Source organism: Acomys minous (genome assembly GCF_964271855.1).
Source record: "Acomys minous genome assembly, chromosome: 3".
In the NCBI taxonomy this organism is placed as follows: Eukaryota; Metazoa; Chordata; class Mammalia; order Rodentia; family Muridae; genus Acomys; species Acomys minous.
The window spans coordinates 4,249,823-4,267,332 of record NC_140485.1 but is presented as its reverse complement, the minus strand read 5'-3'; the positions used below and the strand labels follow the sequence as shown (position 1 = coordinate 4,267,332).

The following is a 17,510-nucleotide window of genomic DNA, read 5'->3' as shown; positions in this document are numbered from 1 at the left end:
TCTCATAAATACCATACTTTTTTTTTCCAAATCAGAACCCAAATAAATGATGTTTAAAATTAGAGTCGGGAGCAACATGCTTTGGAGCTCTTTCTGCCTATAACCACTCCCCTGGCCTCTGTGCACATGCACAGAGTGTGTGTGTGTGTGTGTGTGTGTGTGTGTGTGTGTGTGTGTGTGTGTGTGTGTGTGTGTGTGTGGGTCCTTGCAACTTATTCTTAGGCAGTTTAGCTGTTAGCCTGCAGAGACACCCATGGTTTGGACATTATTACTGCATTCCAATACCATGATGCAGCAAAGCCAGTGCCTTTGGTCTCTGTGTGTCCTGTGTGTTTGCATTTGATTTGAATCAGGTTGAGCTATGTCAACATGAGTAATGCATTCAGGAGGCTCGTCGAGGTCACCTTTCCCTGTGGTGGTGGCAGCCACTGATGCTCAACATCTGGAGCCATTATTTCACAAACGTTACAAAACAGTGATGTTTAGATTCCATCCCACTTAGGAATCCTGAGAATCTTCTAGGATTAGCTGTGTCCCTTTTCAGAGCCTGAATCTATCATCCTTGGCCAGTTCCCTGTTCTCCCTTGTGCCAGAAAGGCTCCAGGTAATTCAGGAAGGGAAGGCTCGAACGCAGAGCATCCAGGCCCACCACACCATACCCTGTAGTTATGAAGTTCCCATAGTTAATGCCCCTCACAGAGGCACTAACTGAAAAGCCAGGCATACAGAATACAAGGGGAGGGGACCAAGGGGGTCTTTTGTCTGGAAGCAAAAGGAATGAGGAAGAGAACAAAACAGGTTTTAAGTGGTTTCTGGCCCAGCCTGAGTTCCAGTGGGAGGCTGAAAGTCAAGCTGGGCGGAGTGCAGCTTCGGCATATTAAACCACAGCCAATAAACATTAAGATCCTTGAGTAAGAGAAAGTACAATGGTGGCCCAAGGTGCTGTGTAATTCCTATCCCTGCCTTCACCCTTGGTGTTTTGAGAATTCCTCTGGGAGACTTCAGAGTAAAGGGAGCAGAACATTTTCCTGCCAAAAACATCCTAGCAACCTGTGACCACTGCCTCCCTTCAGTGCTAGTCTACCAGGGCGTGCCCGAAATACCCCAGTGCACTAGAGCCCAGAATGCTGTCATAAAGCCACAAGCCAACTGAACCCAAGGGGAGGGTACACAGTAACAGAGAATCTAGCAATAAGACCTCTGACCGCAAGAAGCCCAAGACAGGTAGGTCTAGATAAGCAACCAGCTGTAGCATGCAGACTGTGAGGCTCAGGCACAGGGCCTCACCTCTATATCTAAAAGGGATACGTCCTCAGAGAGGATGCTGTGGAGTCAGGGAAAGGGAAAGACAGTTGCTGACAGATTCTCTCTGCTTGCTGCCTGCTCAGATACAATGCGTGCATACACCAGTGCTTCGAAAGGAGGGCGAAAGGTGCTGGGAACATGGTCAATGGACTGGCCAACAATGCGGAAATCGATGACAGCAGCAACTGTGACGCAACTGTGGTGCTACTCAAGAAAGGTAAATAGCAGAGCCTGAGTCCAGGACGGGTGCCATGGTGTGTGTCTGTCTGCCTGGCATGCAGCCACTGCCTGGCATCCCAGCTGGCCACCTGAGAAGACAGAGAAGACTCAGGTCACCTGCCCTGCCTCGTGAGCCACGCCTGGATCCATTGCTATCCCCAGGGGAGCCATTCCACATAGGTGGTGTGGGAACATGGGACCAGCAGGGCCACGAGAGAAGAGCGTGGATTTTTGAGGTAGTGGATTAAGGCTGTGTGGCTATAAAAGTTACTTAGCTTCTCTGAGCCTGGGAGACGGCCATCATTTCTGTGATGGGTAAGCCAGTTGACTATGCAGAAGACCTTAACGCAATGCTTCACAGTGACAGGCATTGCTGGTTATCATCACATAATTCACATTCTTTTGGAGACTACATTAACTCAGGTTCCAAGCCACAGAAGGAGAGAGAAAATTACCTTTGTTTTCAAAGTAATTCTTCTATTTAATAGGCGCTTACAAAACCGTCATTATGCTAGTGGAAGCAACATGCTGTTCTCTGATAAATATCAGTGTTTGTACAGGATGTAGAGAAATATCATGTAATTTTGCTATGAATGTATTTCATTTTTCTTTGTCCTTTTTTATTTTCTCTTTGAACTACATCCCATATAGTCACTTTGCAGAGAAACAACAAAAATAAATAAATTAGAAACTGTATAGGTTATTTTCAGCTATATCTCTAACTTTAGACTTTCTTGATAATTTATTGTATTTTGAAATTAGACATTTGATATTTTTTCTGAAGGTCTATATGTACCTTTAATGAAAGTCTTTGATGCTATTTAGTACTATTCCATGGAAGGATTTTCTTTAGTTTCTCTCTTCTGAGTATTTTATAATCATAAAAAAGAACTTGTGGGGGGGGAAGAATTTGTGGCTTGAGTTGGGGGCAGAAAAGCTGAGTAATATTAGTGTTGGGCCTGGGGAGATGGCTTGGTGGGCAAAGTGTTTGCCATACAACATGGAGGGGTGGTGGTGGTGGTGATGATGATGATGATGACGACAAGGACAGTGGTGGTGATGGTGGTGGTGATGATGACAGTGGTGGTGGTGGTGGTGGTGGTGGTGGTGGTGGTGGTGATGATGACAGTGGTGGTGGTGGTGGTGGTGGTGGTGATAGTGATGATGACAGTGGTGGTGGTGGTGGTGGTGATGATGACAGTGGTGGTGGTGGTGATGATGACAATGGTGGTGATGGTGATGATGACGGTGGTGGTGGTGGTGGTGGTGGTGACAGTGGTGGCGGTGGTGGTATGCAAGATCGCTTCATGGTCTCATGGCCTGGAAAAGAGGTACTAAAATAGGCTACCGCCAGGTAACTATAAATGATGAGTATGCAGTGCTCTTCCACAGAGAGAGGGCTCAGGCCCCGTGGAATGCTTCATCTGATGTAAGGCTTGTCTGAAGCCTCCTCCTTAACACTAGTCCTCTGCATGTGGGCAGCTCACTCCCCACCCCATCCACCCTGTTCACAGGATGCGTGCAGGAGTGTGCACATGTCCACACCATGAGCTCCCCTGGAACACAGGTCAGCTCTGCAGCATCTACCAGTGCACTGGGTTGCCGTCGCCGTGCATCGCCAAAGGTCATCGGGATCTTTCCCGTGACCCAGACCTTACTGGTAGGAAAATAACTCTTTGAGAACAAGGAACAATTCTCTTACCATAATCATTTTTTACCATATTGATGAGTGGTGTTTGAATAGTCTCAAGTCATTTCAAATGAATTTTTAGACATGACCTCTGACTTAAATATGACCCCTAATTTTGATCATTGTAACCTTCAGTGGATGGATAGAAGGAAAGAAAGAAAAGGGGAGGCAAAGGATGATAGGAAGGGAGAAGAGAGGAACGTGATGAAGAAGGAGGAAAAGGGAAAGGAAGAGAAGGAAGGGAAGGAGGGTAAGTAGAGGATGGATGGATGGATGGATGGACAGACGGACCAGTGAACAGATGGATGAACAGGTGCAAAGGTTGAAGGAGTGGCCTAGGGAAGAAAAAAGGGGAAAGGAATGGATGAACGACTCTCTCCTGGGCTCCATGCTACTTACTGTATTTTCTCTTTCACATTTCCTTAGCCAATTTCCACCGCAAAGCGTCAGTGATCATGGTGGATGAACTGCTGTCGGCCTACCCACACCAGCTTTCCTTCTCTGAGGCTGGCCTTCGAATTATGATCACAAGCCACTTTCCTCCCAAGACACGGCTCTCTATGGCCAGTCGCATGTTGATCAACGAGGTATCTGGGAAAGCACAGTGGAGGAGGGGAGGCGAGGGGAGGCGAGGGGAGGCGAGGGGAGGGGAGGGGACGGGAGGGGACAGGAGGGGACAGGAGGGGATGGGAGAGGAGAGGAAGGGAGGGGAAGGAAGGATAACACTTCCTGATTTAAAAGATGCAGTGCCTGGGTGAGAGTTTAACAGAGTTGTATCCCTTGGCCATTTCCCAGCGTCTCTATTCTCTGAGCCCCCTGCACCCCAGTGTTCTCCCTTTTCTGACTGCATATTGAGAGACATAAGCTACTCCCCCGCCCCCTGCCTCCCACTACTTATCTTTTTAAAGACAGGGTCTCGCATAGCTTAGGCTAGCCCCAAACTCACTATGTAGCCAAAGATAATCTTGACCTTCTGAGTGCTGGGACTACAGACATGCGCTACCGCTCTCAGTTTGTGGAGTACTAGGAATTTTACCCAGCATCTCATGTTTGCTAGACAAGCACTCTGCCAACTAAACTAGGTCCCCAGCCCTGACCTTTTTCTTCCATTTGAATAAATCGCCTTCTCATAAATTTGTATCTAAATTGCTAAGTAAAAGTTTCCCTGGTTTAAAACAATCCAGAGTCCCTAGGTTTTTGTCTTTGCCTGGAGTGGCACCCTCACTAGCACAGTAGCCCAAGCATGTCCTGTAGCTTTCTGGAATATAGAACCAGGGTTTCCACGGAGTGGAAAAGAAAGATAATGTCAAAACGTATGACTGTCAAAGAATTGCACATCCCAGATGTAGAAATGTTCACAACGGGAAAATTCCAGTGGATCACTGTTACAATAATTTGCATCCATTCTACAAAGCCAATAACTGACAGAGTCTGAAATGTACTTTAAAGCTGTTAACACTACACGCTGGGCAGAATCTAAATGGATACAAATCTACTCGTAAACTAAACAAACTACTCTAAACCTCATAACATACATATAGCCCAAGCACTTGCCACTATGATCCTTGGGCTATTTCTCTCTCCTGCCCAGCCTCCTCCTCCACTGTTAACCGGCTTCCTCTTCACTGTCCATCTTGGCTCTGCCCCCTCCAGGAAGTCCTGCCTTCCACTTCCTGTCCTTTTGCCCAGCTGATTGGCTAAACAGCGCTTTATTGATAGTTGTTACATCCACTCAAGACATTCCTCCACAGATCACGAAAGGGAGAGCATATGAATCTGTTACTGCTAACACATGGCTCTGTAGTCTTCTCCCCCACGTCCTTGTCCGTTCTGGGGAAGACATACCCGCTGGTGTTTAGTGTTGTAGGGTAACTCCCATCTGTAGTGACAGATCACTTTCTATTTTCAGAGACAAAGACTGATAAACAGCAGGGCTTATGCCAATGGGGAATCTGAAGTGGCCATCAAAATCCCAGTCAAGCACACCGTGGAGAACGGAACAGGGCCCAGCAGTGCCCCCGACAGGGGTGCGAACGGAACCCGGAGGGACGACATTGTTGGCGAGGCTGACAATGAGACGGAGAATGAGATCGAAGACAACGAGAACAACGAGAACGATGAGGAGGAAGAGGAGGACGACGATGACGATGAAGGGCCCTACACGCCATTCGACCCCCCCTGTAAGAGGCCCTGGGTTTGGGCTTGGGCATGGAGATTTCTGGGAACTACAGAGCAGGTGCCCTTCACTTGGCTACCTTTTTATTACTCATTGTCAAAGTAGCCTGTTGACAAGCAGACGCATGTTTGTATGAGGCGGCTGCTGAGGGCAGGGCTCTGTTTTGAAAACTCCAGGAGTGTGTGTGGGCATTTCAGTTCACTTTCAAGTCAAGGCACGTGGGCAAGAGTTGAAATGTGAGCACGTTCGCCAAATGCGTTTGGTGGAGGAAGCTCCTTCCTTAGCCTCTGGGGTACGCCGCGGGACCTTTAGTTGTGAGGTAGGAATGCACCGTGACCCAAGTCAACAAGGCAGTGAGGTACCTGTGGGCAGAGACGGTACGCTGGTGCGTTGCTGCTTCATCCGGGCTGGGAACGCCCTGCCCATGATGGCTCTGGAGATGCACCCCTGTTCCTTGGTCTTACCTCCTCCGCTTTCCCTTGATTTAGGATTCTTCAGAGCAGAATTCACAGGAGACACAGACCATGCAAAAGCTAATCTTTGCGGGTCTTACCTCGTGGGACTAGTCAGGGGCTCTCCCTGGCATGTTGTAAGGGGAGAGGCAAGGCTTTCAGGACCTTTCCCTGCAGGGCTTGTCCCTTCATGTTCCAGGAACCATGTCTCTCACCTCCTCCCAACCCGTTAGGAAAGAATTGTGTCCTTGCTAGACCTTCAAAAAGTTTCTACCAGCTTCAGGAAGCCTGTACTGGTTCAGTCTTAACTGGTGTGTGCAGTTCCCTGGGGCTGACCGAGCCTGCATGAGCACTGCCTGAGCAAGTATTGTACGATCTGAAAGCCCATTTAGCGGCAGACACTGAGCCTGGAGGTCCCAGACCTGTACTGTTTTGGGGTGCACAGCCTTTCTGTGTTTCTTTCTCCCTATATCGGGGGTAGGGGCAGACAATAGGTACAACTTAGACCAGAACTGCTCCTTCCCTAAAACAGGAGCCTTGATAGGCACTTACCAAATCAAATTAAAGAAATACCCTCCCAGATTCCTGTCTGCCTGCCAAAGTTACATTACTACTTGTTAGTAGATTATCTCCATAGGGGGGAAAAATGTGCACCACCACCCCCATCTGCGGTTTCACTCACTCGAGTTTAATTGTGGTCAACCACAGCCACCATCCACAGGCTGAAAAATGTTAAGTGAAAAATTATGGAAGCTCTGCCCCACCTGAACCATCCCTTTGTGCAGCAGTTCATGCCGCGCATGCTACTCCCCCGGCCCCAGTGCCTGTGCCTTAGTCACTAAGACCATCATGTGCATATATGTTTATATTGATATAACTATTTATAAGTGCATATAGAGTTTATATGTGCATCAAATACTTATGCATTATATATATATTCCGCATAGCTACACACCTACACATAAATGCACATATATTCTTGAGTGAAGAAACCCTTGCTACTTGCAAACAGAGATGTGTATGTAAGTAAACACATTTCCATAAAATAAGAAAAAAAAAAACAACACTGGAAGGAAATCCACCAAAATAAAATTGCATTTTGCTAGATGGATTTTTTTTTCTATTGAAAATGTGTGGTTTTGTTTTCTACACAACCAGAACAAATGTGAATGTTTATCTATTGGTCTAAAACATTGCACAATTACTTTTTCTCTCTGCCAAACCTAAGCATTCTTAAAAGCCTGGTCAAAAATAGAACCCCAAAGCAAGTCCTTTGAAAAGATCCTGGCACTTGCCAGCCATGCTGAGCCTCCCTGTCGCTGATTTCACAAGTATATGGCCTCCTCAGAAAAGAGCTGTGCTTTTTAATTCACTGCTGTGTCCTAGCCTGGCACAAAATGGCTTAGCCAGCACCCGGCACATGTGCGCTAAGTGATACAAATAAACGCATCCCCTGGGGTTCTGTTCGGAGCAAATGATGATAGAATGAAGTAGAGAAAACATCCAGAAAAGCTGCTAACGCAGGAGAGGAGATGGCTCACCTTCTGCTCAGAAACAGACAGTGAGGCCAGCTGAAATGCCACCACGCCATCCTTCAGTTCTCCTCAAGGTCACTTCCGAAGCCCCTTTCTTGCCTTACTCAAGGAATTAGACCCATCGTTGGGTTTACAGTCGTAGCTTAGACACTACTCTCTGTGTTTCCACCTTTAGGGTGGATGTTACCAAGGAACAAGAATGTAAACTGTGACTGTACAATTTCACGGCAGTGAGGCTGTTTTCCCGGCCGCGTGTTCCTTGGTGCCAAACCCAAACAGCTGAGAACAGTGGAGGGCCTCGGCCCCTGCTGGCAGGAGCTCGCACTGTGCGCAGCTTTATCTAATCAGCGCCAGCCTCCAACTCTCAGAGTCCTGTGTCATGACCTCATCTTCCTTCTCATTTTCAGTTTCTGATGAATATTAGAGATCCAAGTTGAGGTCATTTCTTTTTCTATTCACTTGTTTCCTTGTAACCCTCAATTGGGGGGTCTGTTTTAAATAAGCATCTCTCCCCCCCCCCCCGCCCTCTCTCTCCTCTCTCTCTCCTCTCTCTCTCCTCTCTCCCTCTCTTCCTTCCTCCTGATGCAGTGCCAGCAAAGGGATTCCCCAGAGTTCCAGGGGGCTAAAGCCTCCATGCCCACTGAAGGATTCCCGTGGGATCCAGAGATCTGGCCTTATTCTGAACCCTACAATGCCTGAGGCTCATCACAAAACAATGTGTACGTCAGCCATCTTCTTGATGAGCAATCCAGCCAGGCTCTGGGGTCTCATTACTCCCTCACCTTCCCCAGGTTAAGTCCAACAGGATGCACAGCACCCAATAGGAAAAGAGCCTCTTTCTTACTAGTGTTGTGTCTTCATTTGTGGATGGCACTAAGATTCTTAAAACCTATTGTGGGGGGCATTTCTGATTAAACGTCGTATTGTTGTTAATATTTCATTACTATCATTGTTAATATTTTTAGCTTTCTTGGGGAAGAAGAATGCTTAAAGGTGTCTGAAAGAGTAGGTGGATAGTGTCAGAGCAGGAAAAATGGGAGGCAGGGGCCAAATCAAGTAGGGCTTCGTGAGTCATGGTATGGAAGTATGGCATCACTCCAGAGACGGTCGACAGCAGAGGAATGTTCTAGGCTAGATTTTTTTTTCTTAAAACTCTCTCCCTTTACCTGCAAGCACAAACATGAAGGTAAGGGAGGCTTTAATGTGAGGTTCCTTTAGGAAGCCAGGCCACTTACAAGGAGCTGGCCGTGAAGGAAACACCCTGGGCAGGTGCCAAGTTTGGGCCCATGGATGAAAGAAAGGGGACAATCAAGAATGACTTGACTAGGGCAACTGGCAAAGCTAACGCCAAGTAGGCCAGTGCTAATGTTACCAACCATTTGGCTAGGGTCCTTTTGCTCTCCCAGGCTAAGAATCATGGCCTGGAGAAGATTTCCAGCGCTGGTCTTTGCCCCCTTTTGTATCTCTTTACAGCTTGGCAGATGCAACCAGCCCAACAGCCGGCAGGTGGAAGCAGTTGCAGGTAGCGCCCCCTAGTGTTGCAGCTCTCTCTTGCAGGCCTCAGTATCAGGATCTCTCAGCCCTTGGCAGCACCCAGTGTTAACAGTCCTGGGGCCTGGGTGTCTGAGACCCTAAGGGCTTGACAGATCACTGGAACTCTTCTGCCGCCAGAGCCCTGAGTTTCTCCTCTCTGGCTCTTCCCAATTTCCTATTGTTCACGAGCGTCAGACTCTGCTGTCCCTGCCCCCACTATATCCCATGCCCCCTGTTCTCTCAGATTCGCCAGCTGCCTCTTCTTTAGCGTCAAGAAGTTTCTTGCCTCACCACCATGGTCTGCTGACTGCTCCACTCTCAGTACCTCCTCCGTTGGGGCACTGTTGTCTCTGCCACCTCCTGTCACCAGCTCAGCCCAGGCCACTGAGTGTAGGCAAGAAAATACCCCTTGAGAGATGCCTTTCGTTCAGTTTGCTCAAGGTGTCTGGTTGTCAGAATATCGGGCACAGCCTGCCATCAGGGCCCAAGGCAGCCAGGACAGCAGAGAGTCTGGTAGCTGCCAGCTGGCATGTTGTCTTGCCCTGTCCCCTGTCTTTGCTCATGTAAAGGAAAATAGGCCCTTGGAAGGAAACTTACAATAAGAGCTTCATGGACACTGAGTCCATTTTCACTGATTTTTAACAATATTTAAGAGCTGCCTGGTGCCCCCAGGGAAAGGTGGAGCCCTCAGCTCTCTCACTAATATCGTTGTTTCATCTTTAACCGCGCTCCCCTCCCCCAGCACCTTTGTGAGCTCAGTGTTACTGGATCCACAGTGCATAAGCAACAAAGGTAAGGTTTGGTGAATTGGGGGTAACTGTTCCAGTTTGGTTTCTATCCCTGTGATAAAACAGAAATCAAAACCAACTTGGTAAAGAAGGTGTGTGTGTGTGGCTTACATGTCCCAATCAGAGTCCATCGTTAAAGGAAATCAAGGCAGGGGCTCAAACAGGGTAGGAACCTGGTGGTGGAAACTAAAGCAGAGGCCATGGGGCAGACAGAGGCCATAGGGCAAGGCAGAGGCCACAGAGCAGGCAGAGGGGCAGTTCTCACTGCCTTGCCTACCCATGGCTTGTCCAACCCACTTTCTTTTATACCCCAGGATCACCTATCCAAGGATGGCATGACACACAGCCTGCTGTCCCCTCCCACATCAATAACTAACCAGAAAAATGCCCCCACAGTCTTGCCTACAAGCCAGTCTGAGGGAGGTGTTTTCTCAGCTGAGGCGCCTGATTCCCACCTGACCCTAGTTTGTGTCCAGTTGATAACAGGGGAAATGGTCAGCACAGCGATGCAACGACTCCACCCCCAAGCCAGAGGGTGACTGCACCCCAGTGATGCCTGATGAGGAAGGCATACACTGTATGTAGCTGCAGATGGTTCTGCCTCGCCTGCCTGAAGGGACAGGCAGGTGCCAGCAATGATAGGCACCATTTCTGTGGCATTAAGAAACACTCTTTAAAGGTTAATAGGGCATGAAATAGGACTTTATATTGGTGTGAAGATATGAAAAAGTTGTATTAAGCCTCATATTAATCACTGTTCACAATACTATAGCAAGAATTTACCTCCTTAACTCTGACGGGAATGTGAGACGATTTAATCATTTTGGGAAACTGTTTTTAGTTCCTTAAAAAGTAAACACCTACCTCATGGCTTGGCCGTCCATCAAACCCCATCCCCCTCCGTCCCGCCCTGCCCCCCTGATCTTCAGCCAAACCAAAGCCATGCTTTTCAGAAAACCCGAGCAAGGGTATTGATGGGCACTCTAATTATTATGATCTACAGCTGGCCACTACCCAGTGCCCAACCCCCTGAGAATGGATAAGCGAAGTCAGCATGTTCTGGCAATTAAAAGGAATAAACTAACAGCACTTTAATCAATCTCAAAACAAACATGGGGTAAGCAAAAGGAACCACTACTCAATGATTAATTCCTTTGAAGTTGAGGTTGAACAAAAGGTAATCTGTGGTGGTCAGGGTGAAGGTTGGCTGGAGAGGCATGGAGAGCTTTCTGGAAGATGAGGGGGGTGTTCTGTATCTCAGTATGCATATCATGTGTGTGCATACATATTTCTTTCCATAGGCCAATTAGCAGTTGAAAACCAAAGGAGTTGAGTTAATATATTTGTCACCCAAATAGGCATTTCTGGGTGCTTCTGTTATGAAAGTATTCAGCAATACAGGATGATATTGCCTGCATCACTGGCAGACCCATCACCTTGACCTTTAACTTTTTAATTATGCAAGTGTTCATTTGCAATCAGTTTATGGTACAACACTAGGAGATTCCGTTAGGTGGCGCTGTGTCAGGCTTTGGTGGTGGTGGAAAATCATTTAAGCATTGTTTTTTTAATTTTGATTTTTTAAAAATTTATTCACTTTACGTCCCAATCCCTCGTCACCTCTGGTCCCAATCTTGCCTTCCTCATCTCCTTAACCCCTCTACTCTTCAGGGGGAGCCCTCCTCCCCTAACATCTGACCTTAGCCTATCAAGACTCACCTAGACTGTCTATATCCTCTTTCTCTGTGGCCTGGCATGGCCGCCCCCACCAGGTGAAAGTGATCCAGAAATGGGGACCAGAGTCCATGTCAGAAGTAGTCCCTACCTCCCCCCCCCCCATATTAGGGGACCCACAAGGAGACTGTGCTGCCTGTCTACTACATCTGAGCAGAGGGTCTAGGTCCTCGCCATGCATTGTCCCTGGTTGGTGCATCAGTCTCTGCGGCACGCCCCTCCTCCACCTATAAGTTAACCCAGACCCAGAAAGATGCACATGGTATATACTCACTTATAAAGCGGATATTAGCCACATAATACAGGATAACTACACTACAATACATAGACCTAAAGAAACTATGTAACAAGGAGGACCCTAGGGAGGATGCTTAATTCTCTTTCAGAAGGGCAGACAGAATAGACACGGGAAGCAGTGGAAGAGAAGGAACAGGAAGGGAGCCGACCATAGAGGTCCTCTGAAGGACTCCACTCAGCAGCACATTGAAGCAGATGCTGAGCCCCACAGCCAAACTTGGGGGTGTAGCACAGGGAGTCTTATGGAAGAGTTGGGGGGATAAAAGGACCTGGAGGGGACAGGAGCTCCACAAGGAGACCAATGGCGCCAACATTTAAGCATTTTATGAAAAGTGATATTTGAGATCCCGGCATGGTGGCTGGCGCACACCTGTAATCCCAGCACTCGGGGAAGCAGAGGCAGGAAGATCTCTATGAGTTCAAGGCCAGCCTGGTCTACAAAGTGAGTCCAGGACAGCCCAGGCTATACAGAGAAACCCTGTCTCAAAAAGCAGAGAGAGAGAGAGAGAGAGAGAGAGAGAGAGAGAGAGAGAGAGAGAGAACACACTCCGGGGAAAGAGTATGAAGACTACCAAAGCAAATAAACCAAGCCTGTTTTTGTCTTTTCTTTTTTGTTTGTCCCCTGTCCCCAGCTGGCAAACTGGAAACTGTGAAATGGGCATTCACCTGGCCACTGAGTTTTGTCTTGTACTTCACCGTCCCCAACTGCAGCAAACCCCACTGGGAGAAGTGGTTCATGGTGACATTTGCTTCTTCTACACTGTGGATCGCAGCCTTTTCCTACATGATGGTGTGGATGGTGAGTGTGCTACAGTCAGACCCACAGCAGCCACGCCTAGTCCAGCAGTTTAGCCTCGAGAGTGTTCATCCTGTTCATGTATCCTTAGGCTGACGTGACCTGATTGCACGTGGCTGTGTGTGGTGCTGTGGGTGGCTCTGCAGATCTGTTCCAGCTCCAGGGCGGTTCCCTTCATTCAGGCACCAGGCTCGGGTGGCATTGTTCCTTACTGTTGACTCTTCTTCTTTGGGCTGGTGCCATCCTGGGACAGGGAAGGTCAAACACTAGGTGCCCCCTGGGGTCTTCACTGGGGGCTGACCTGTCATCTTGTCACTTCCTTTCCACACCCAGTGGACAAGCCCAGCATCTATGAGTAAGAGAAGTCAGACAGTGGCACACACCTGTGATCCCAGCACTCGGGAGGCAGAGGCAGGCAGATCGCTGTGAGTTCAAGGCCAGCCTGGTCTACAATGCGAGTCCAGGACAGCCAAGGCTACACAGAGAAAGCCTGTCTTGAAAAACCAGAGACAGAGAGAAAGGGGTGGGGATGTGCGAGGTAATCCCTGAGCCCTGGTGGAGGACCAGCAACAAAGGAGTCTCGGGCAAAGGACATGTTGCATTAGGTGACTTGCTCTAGGGTCCCTTCCAAGATGAAATAATGATCCAGTGGTTGGGCTAGGTTAGGGGCCTCAGAAGATTTCTTTCTGCACCCCAGAGTCATTTTTGGAAACCCAGACAGTTCATTTATATGTTCTTTAGGTGGGGAGTAAACCTAATCCATTAGAATTGGAGTTCGGGCAGAAATTAAAAACCGTGACAAATTATGCAAATCCAAATTGGCCTCACTTGGGTGTTAGAAAGAAGGACAATATAAATTCAGGAATTTATATTCAACTTAAAGCTTAGGGGGGGAAAAAAACCTGGAAAGATTGTTTTGGAAGTAACCTTAAACTTGAAAAACTGGCACGATGAAGTCACGGTGACCCCTGGCCTCAACCTCGTGGATGAATGGAGTTTTAAAATTAGAAGTATGGTGGCCAGGATGGTGGCCAGGGCCTTCTCGCTCACTGGCGTCTCACAGCGTGTCACCCCCCACTCCACAGAGTGTCACCCCCAACTCCAGGTTTTTTAGACAGGATTGCTGAACCCTGACCTCAAAGTCTGAAGTCCACAGTCCATGGCACCAACTAATGTGGATTCAGTTCCTGACAGTGAGTGACAACCTCAGGAGAAGCCAGGGGCCTAGCCTGGCCTTCCTGGGCCCATCAGTTCCCCAGAACGCCAGCCTGTCCCATAAGCATCCTAACAACAGTGCGAGGGCAGCGGCCAATCCCAGCAGAGCCAGACCACACTCCCGCGGGACCTCAGGCTTGGCCAGGCTTTTGCAGCTTTGTTTTTACAAAGGCTCTTAAGAGCAACAACATAAAAATATGTGTTCCAGCATCCTCTTTTTCCTCCCTGGGGACAGACGTCAGAAGGCCGAGGCCACCCTGTGCTAAGCACTGAATAGAAGTAAGAACCTTGCCTGGTTTGGATCTGAATGAAGTAAACTCACATATCGCCCCCACACCCGTCCTTTGACCCCCGGCCAAAGAGTGCTGTGACACGTGGTTTGCATTTTCTCAAGATGTCCTACAAAGTATCAATACCCTAGTGGCATCCTAGGGCCGCCTAAGAGTCCAAGGTTTTGCAAGTCCCATTTCCCTAAGCCCACATACACAGGACTGGTCTCTTTTTCTACCTACTTGGCAGTGGATCCTGACTCTTGCGCCATCTCTCTCGCCAGCTCCCTGCTGCTGTTTGCCTCTCTTGGAATTTGGGGGTGTCTGTAGCTTTATCTGCATCACAGAGCAACGTCTCAGGTGGTTGCAGCCCACCCTTTGCAACCCACCTTCTAGTAAACGGAGAGGCTTGCCTTGCAGGGGAGACCACCTGTCTGAAACGGAGCCCTCTGCCAGCAGGCTGGGACTTGGACAGCCGCCTCTCTGTCCCTCTGTCTCCTTATCCGAGGAATGCGAACAGTGGAGCACTCAGACCGGATGGTTATGAGACCCAGAAAAGTTAAAACTGAACGTTTAGCCCAATGCCTAAGTACTGAAAAGACAGACAGCAGTCATGGTGAAGAAGCTGATGCTGACAACAGTTACCAAGTATTCATTTGTTTCTGTTGCTGATACCCTACATGTCCGAAGCAGCTTGGGAAGGAGAGCATCTTGTTCGTCTTACATTTCCAGAGCGCAGTCCATCTTTGAGGGGAGTCACATGGGAACTCACAGCAGGAACCTGGAGATGGAAACCATAGAAGGATGCTGCTTACTGCCTCGCTCCCAAGACAGGGTCTCTCTGTGTAGCCCTGCCTGTCCTGGACTCACTTTATAGACCAGGCTGGCCTCAAACTCACAGAGATCCTCCCACCTCTGCCTCCCAAATGCTGGAATTAAAGGTGTGCGCCACCAAGCCCAGCCTCAGCTACTGTTCTTAAGCATCCTGAGACCACCTACTAGGGTAGTGCTGCCCACAGTGGGCAGGACCCTCCGATATTAACTATCAATCAAGAAAATGTCCCCACATGCCGATCTGATGGAGGCAGTTTCCTCAACTGAGGTTCCACTTCCCAAATGTGTCATGTTGACAAGCAAAATCAGCGGTCACCCCTGCTTCCAGGATGGGGAAAGCTGCTACGACCTCTCTGACAGCACCAGGTGTGAAGCCATCCTCTTTCCAGGTCTCGTCAACTCCCATCACAGATCCATGAGCATGCGGCTCACATTCCTAGCACACAGCCTGGCAGCCTGGATGACTCAGGGCCATCTTGACTTCAAACATTTTGTTTCAATATTGTCTTTTCCCTTAAGATTTAGTTTTTCCAATCTGCAAGTTATCACCAGAAAGGAACATATGATAAACTAACCTTTCACTGACAGTCCCGGTTCTGCCAAAGCATCCTACTAAGACCTGTTAGTCCAGCTCTCATCCACATGATGTTCATGCCTGCCTATGTTAAGTCCAGAGAAGGTGCTGCTCCTCCCCTGCCCTCACCCCCGAAATGGACTGAATCGGAGACTTTGTCCAGAGGCTGCCTGTACAAGTGGCTCACAGTGTCCCTTGGCTCACTGCCTCTTCCTGTTTCCCCAAGGTCACCATCATTGGCTACACCCTAGGGATCCCTGACGTCATCATGGGAATCACCTTCCTGGCTGCCGGAACCAGCGTGCCCGACTGCATGGCCAGCCTCATTGTGGCCAGACAAGGTGGGATCTCCAGGGACACTGGGGATATGGAGGGAAGGAAGAAAGCATCCCTACCTGGTGGGGGATGCCCTGTGTGGCAACTTAGAGGACAGCCAATCCTGACTGGAAAGAGAGATGGGTGATGGCAACTTTAGTGCCAAGTTAGCCAGAAGGCTTCCTGAGATCAGAGGAGTAAGGAAAAGAGACAGACGGTATCCCCCTGTGGGCACAGATGCTTGCCCAGGTGTCCACAGCCCCGCCTGGTCATTATTATCACCATTAATTGTAAAATAGTAATAGAGATAGAAAAAAAAAGATGGCTATCCTGGACTGAGTGAGGCACTTTAAGTGTGATGCTTTATTCATTCCACAGTTCCAAGAGGTAAGGACAACTGTGCTTCCATTTTGTAGATAAGGAAACTGGGGCTTATGAAAGACAGATAGTCCCCTCATAATTAATCTCACTCCTAACGTAGCACCTCCCAAAATGACAGTTGTCAGCAGTCAGTTCTCAGCACAGCCCATTTCAAAACCCATTACCTGACCAGATGGATACTCCTGACGTCAGCACCCTTCCAAAGCCCACTCTCATTTGGATGTTGGAAAGCTTTTATTTTAAACAATGGCAGCAACAAAATTTCACACAGTGTTCTGTAGATTGTTCTGGCATTATCTTTATGTTACTCAGTTCTTCAGAAGCAGTGAAATCAGGGCAGGGCAGATGGAAAACAGTGCTATAGTGTATAAGTTGGAAAGCTTGTGGAGCTATGTGTGTGCTGTGGGGTTTATTCCTTCTAGAAGGGTGGATGAGAATTTCCAGTATTCTTGGAACCAAATACAGATTTTTTTATCAATGTCATCATATCTGAAGTAAAGTCAGAAATCAGTAGAATGTGGGCTCTCTGTATTATAATCTGTTATTTTTTTTGTATCAGTGACAGGCTAAGAGAGAACCAAGTACGTGGTCCAGCAAAACTACTGCCCAACTGCCAGACCAGAAAGACTCAAGAGAGTCCCATGTGGGCCCCTCCTGTTGAGGCCCCCTTCCTCACTAGCGGCCTCTTCTCCTTGCAGGGATGGGGGACATGGCTGTGTCCAACTCCATCGGGAGCAACGTGTTTGACATCCTGATCGGGCTCGGTCTTCCCTGGGCTCTGCAGACCCTGGCTGTGGATTACGGATCCTATGTGAGTGTTTTCCTCCATCAGTTCCCCCTAAATTCAGACTAAGTAGATGGTGTTTTCAGCAGCCGAGGCCACTGAGCTGTTGTCCTCTGGGAAAGTGGCTCTCAGAATACTAATGTTGCTAGAGAAGCAAATTTTTCTTGTGCAGATTTTTTTTTCAAAGTCACACACGTGGAGACATGCAGGACCCTGTAGTGGAGCTCAGAAAACATTCTGTCACACAAAGGACACTAGCATAGGCTGGCATGCGGGGGAGACGGGGAATAGGTGGCTTCTTTTGCTGCTACTAATTGTGCTGGTGTAGCAGAAAGCAGCTGCCGAGCTTTATAGAGACTAAAACCTGAATGCTTATATTTTCATGCTGAGATATATTATGCTTCTTTCTTTTCAACCATTTAAAAATGTAAACAATCATCTTCATTCATGAGCTATATGGAACCAGTCAGTGGACGAGATTTGGTCATAACCTCTAGTCTATTTGTGTTGGAGTATATCCACAATATACCTGATGTATCTGATTGCTTGCAGGATATTTACAACAATTTAATATGTCTGATTGCTTGTAGAATATCTACAATAATTTAGTATG

The 17,510-nt window shown here is 48.2% G+C and overlaps 1 protein-coding gene across 1 annotated transcript in view; it reads left to right on the top strand.

Moving 5' to 3' along the window:
* SLC24A3 (solute carrier family 24 member 3) overlaps positions 1–17,510 on the top strand; it is a 496,071-nt gene that overhangs the window by 453,536 nt on the left and 25,025 nt on the right. Inside the window, exons 10-15 of the mRNA XM_084777255.1 lie at positions 1,389–1,522; positions 3,641–3,801; positions 5,124–5,394; positions 12,362–12,528; positions 15,644–15,758; positions 16,812–16,924. Coding sequence (XP_084633381.1) covers positions 1,389–1,522; positions 3,641–3,801; positions 5,124–5,394; positions 12,362–12,528; positions 15,644–15,758; positions 16,812–16,924 — 961 coding nt within the window. The remainder of the gene's footprint in view (positions 1–1,388; positions 1,523–3,640; positions 3,802–5,123; positions 5,395–12,361; positions 12,529–15,643; positions 15,759–16,811; positions 16,925–17,510) is intronic.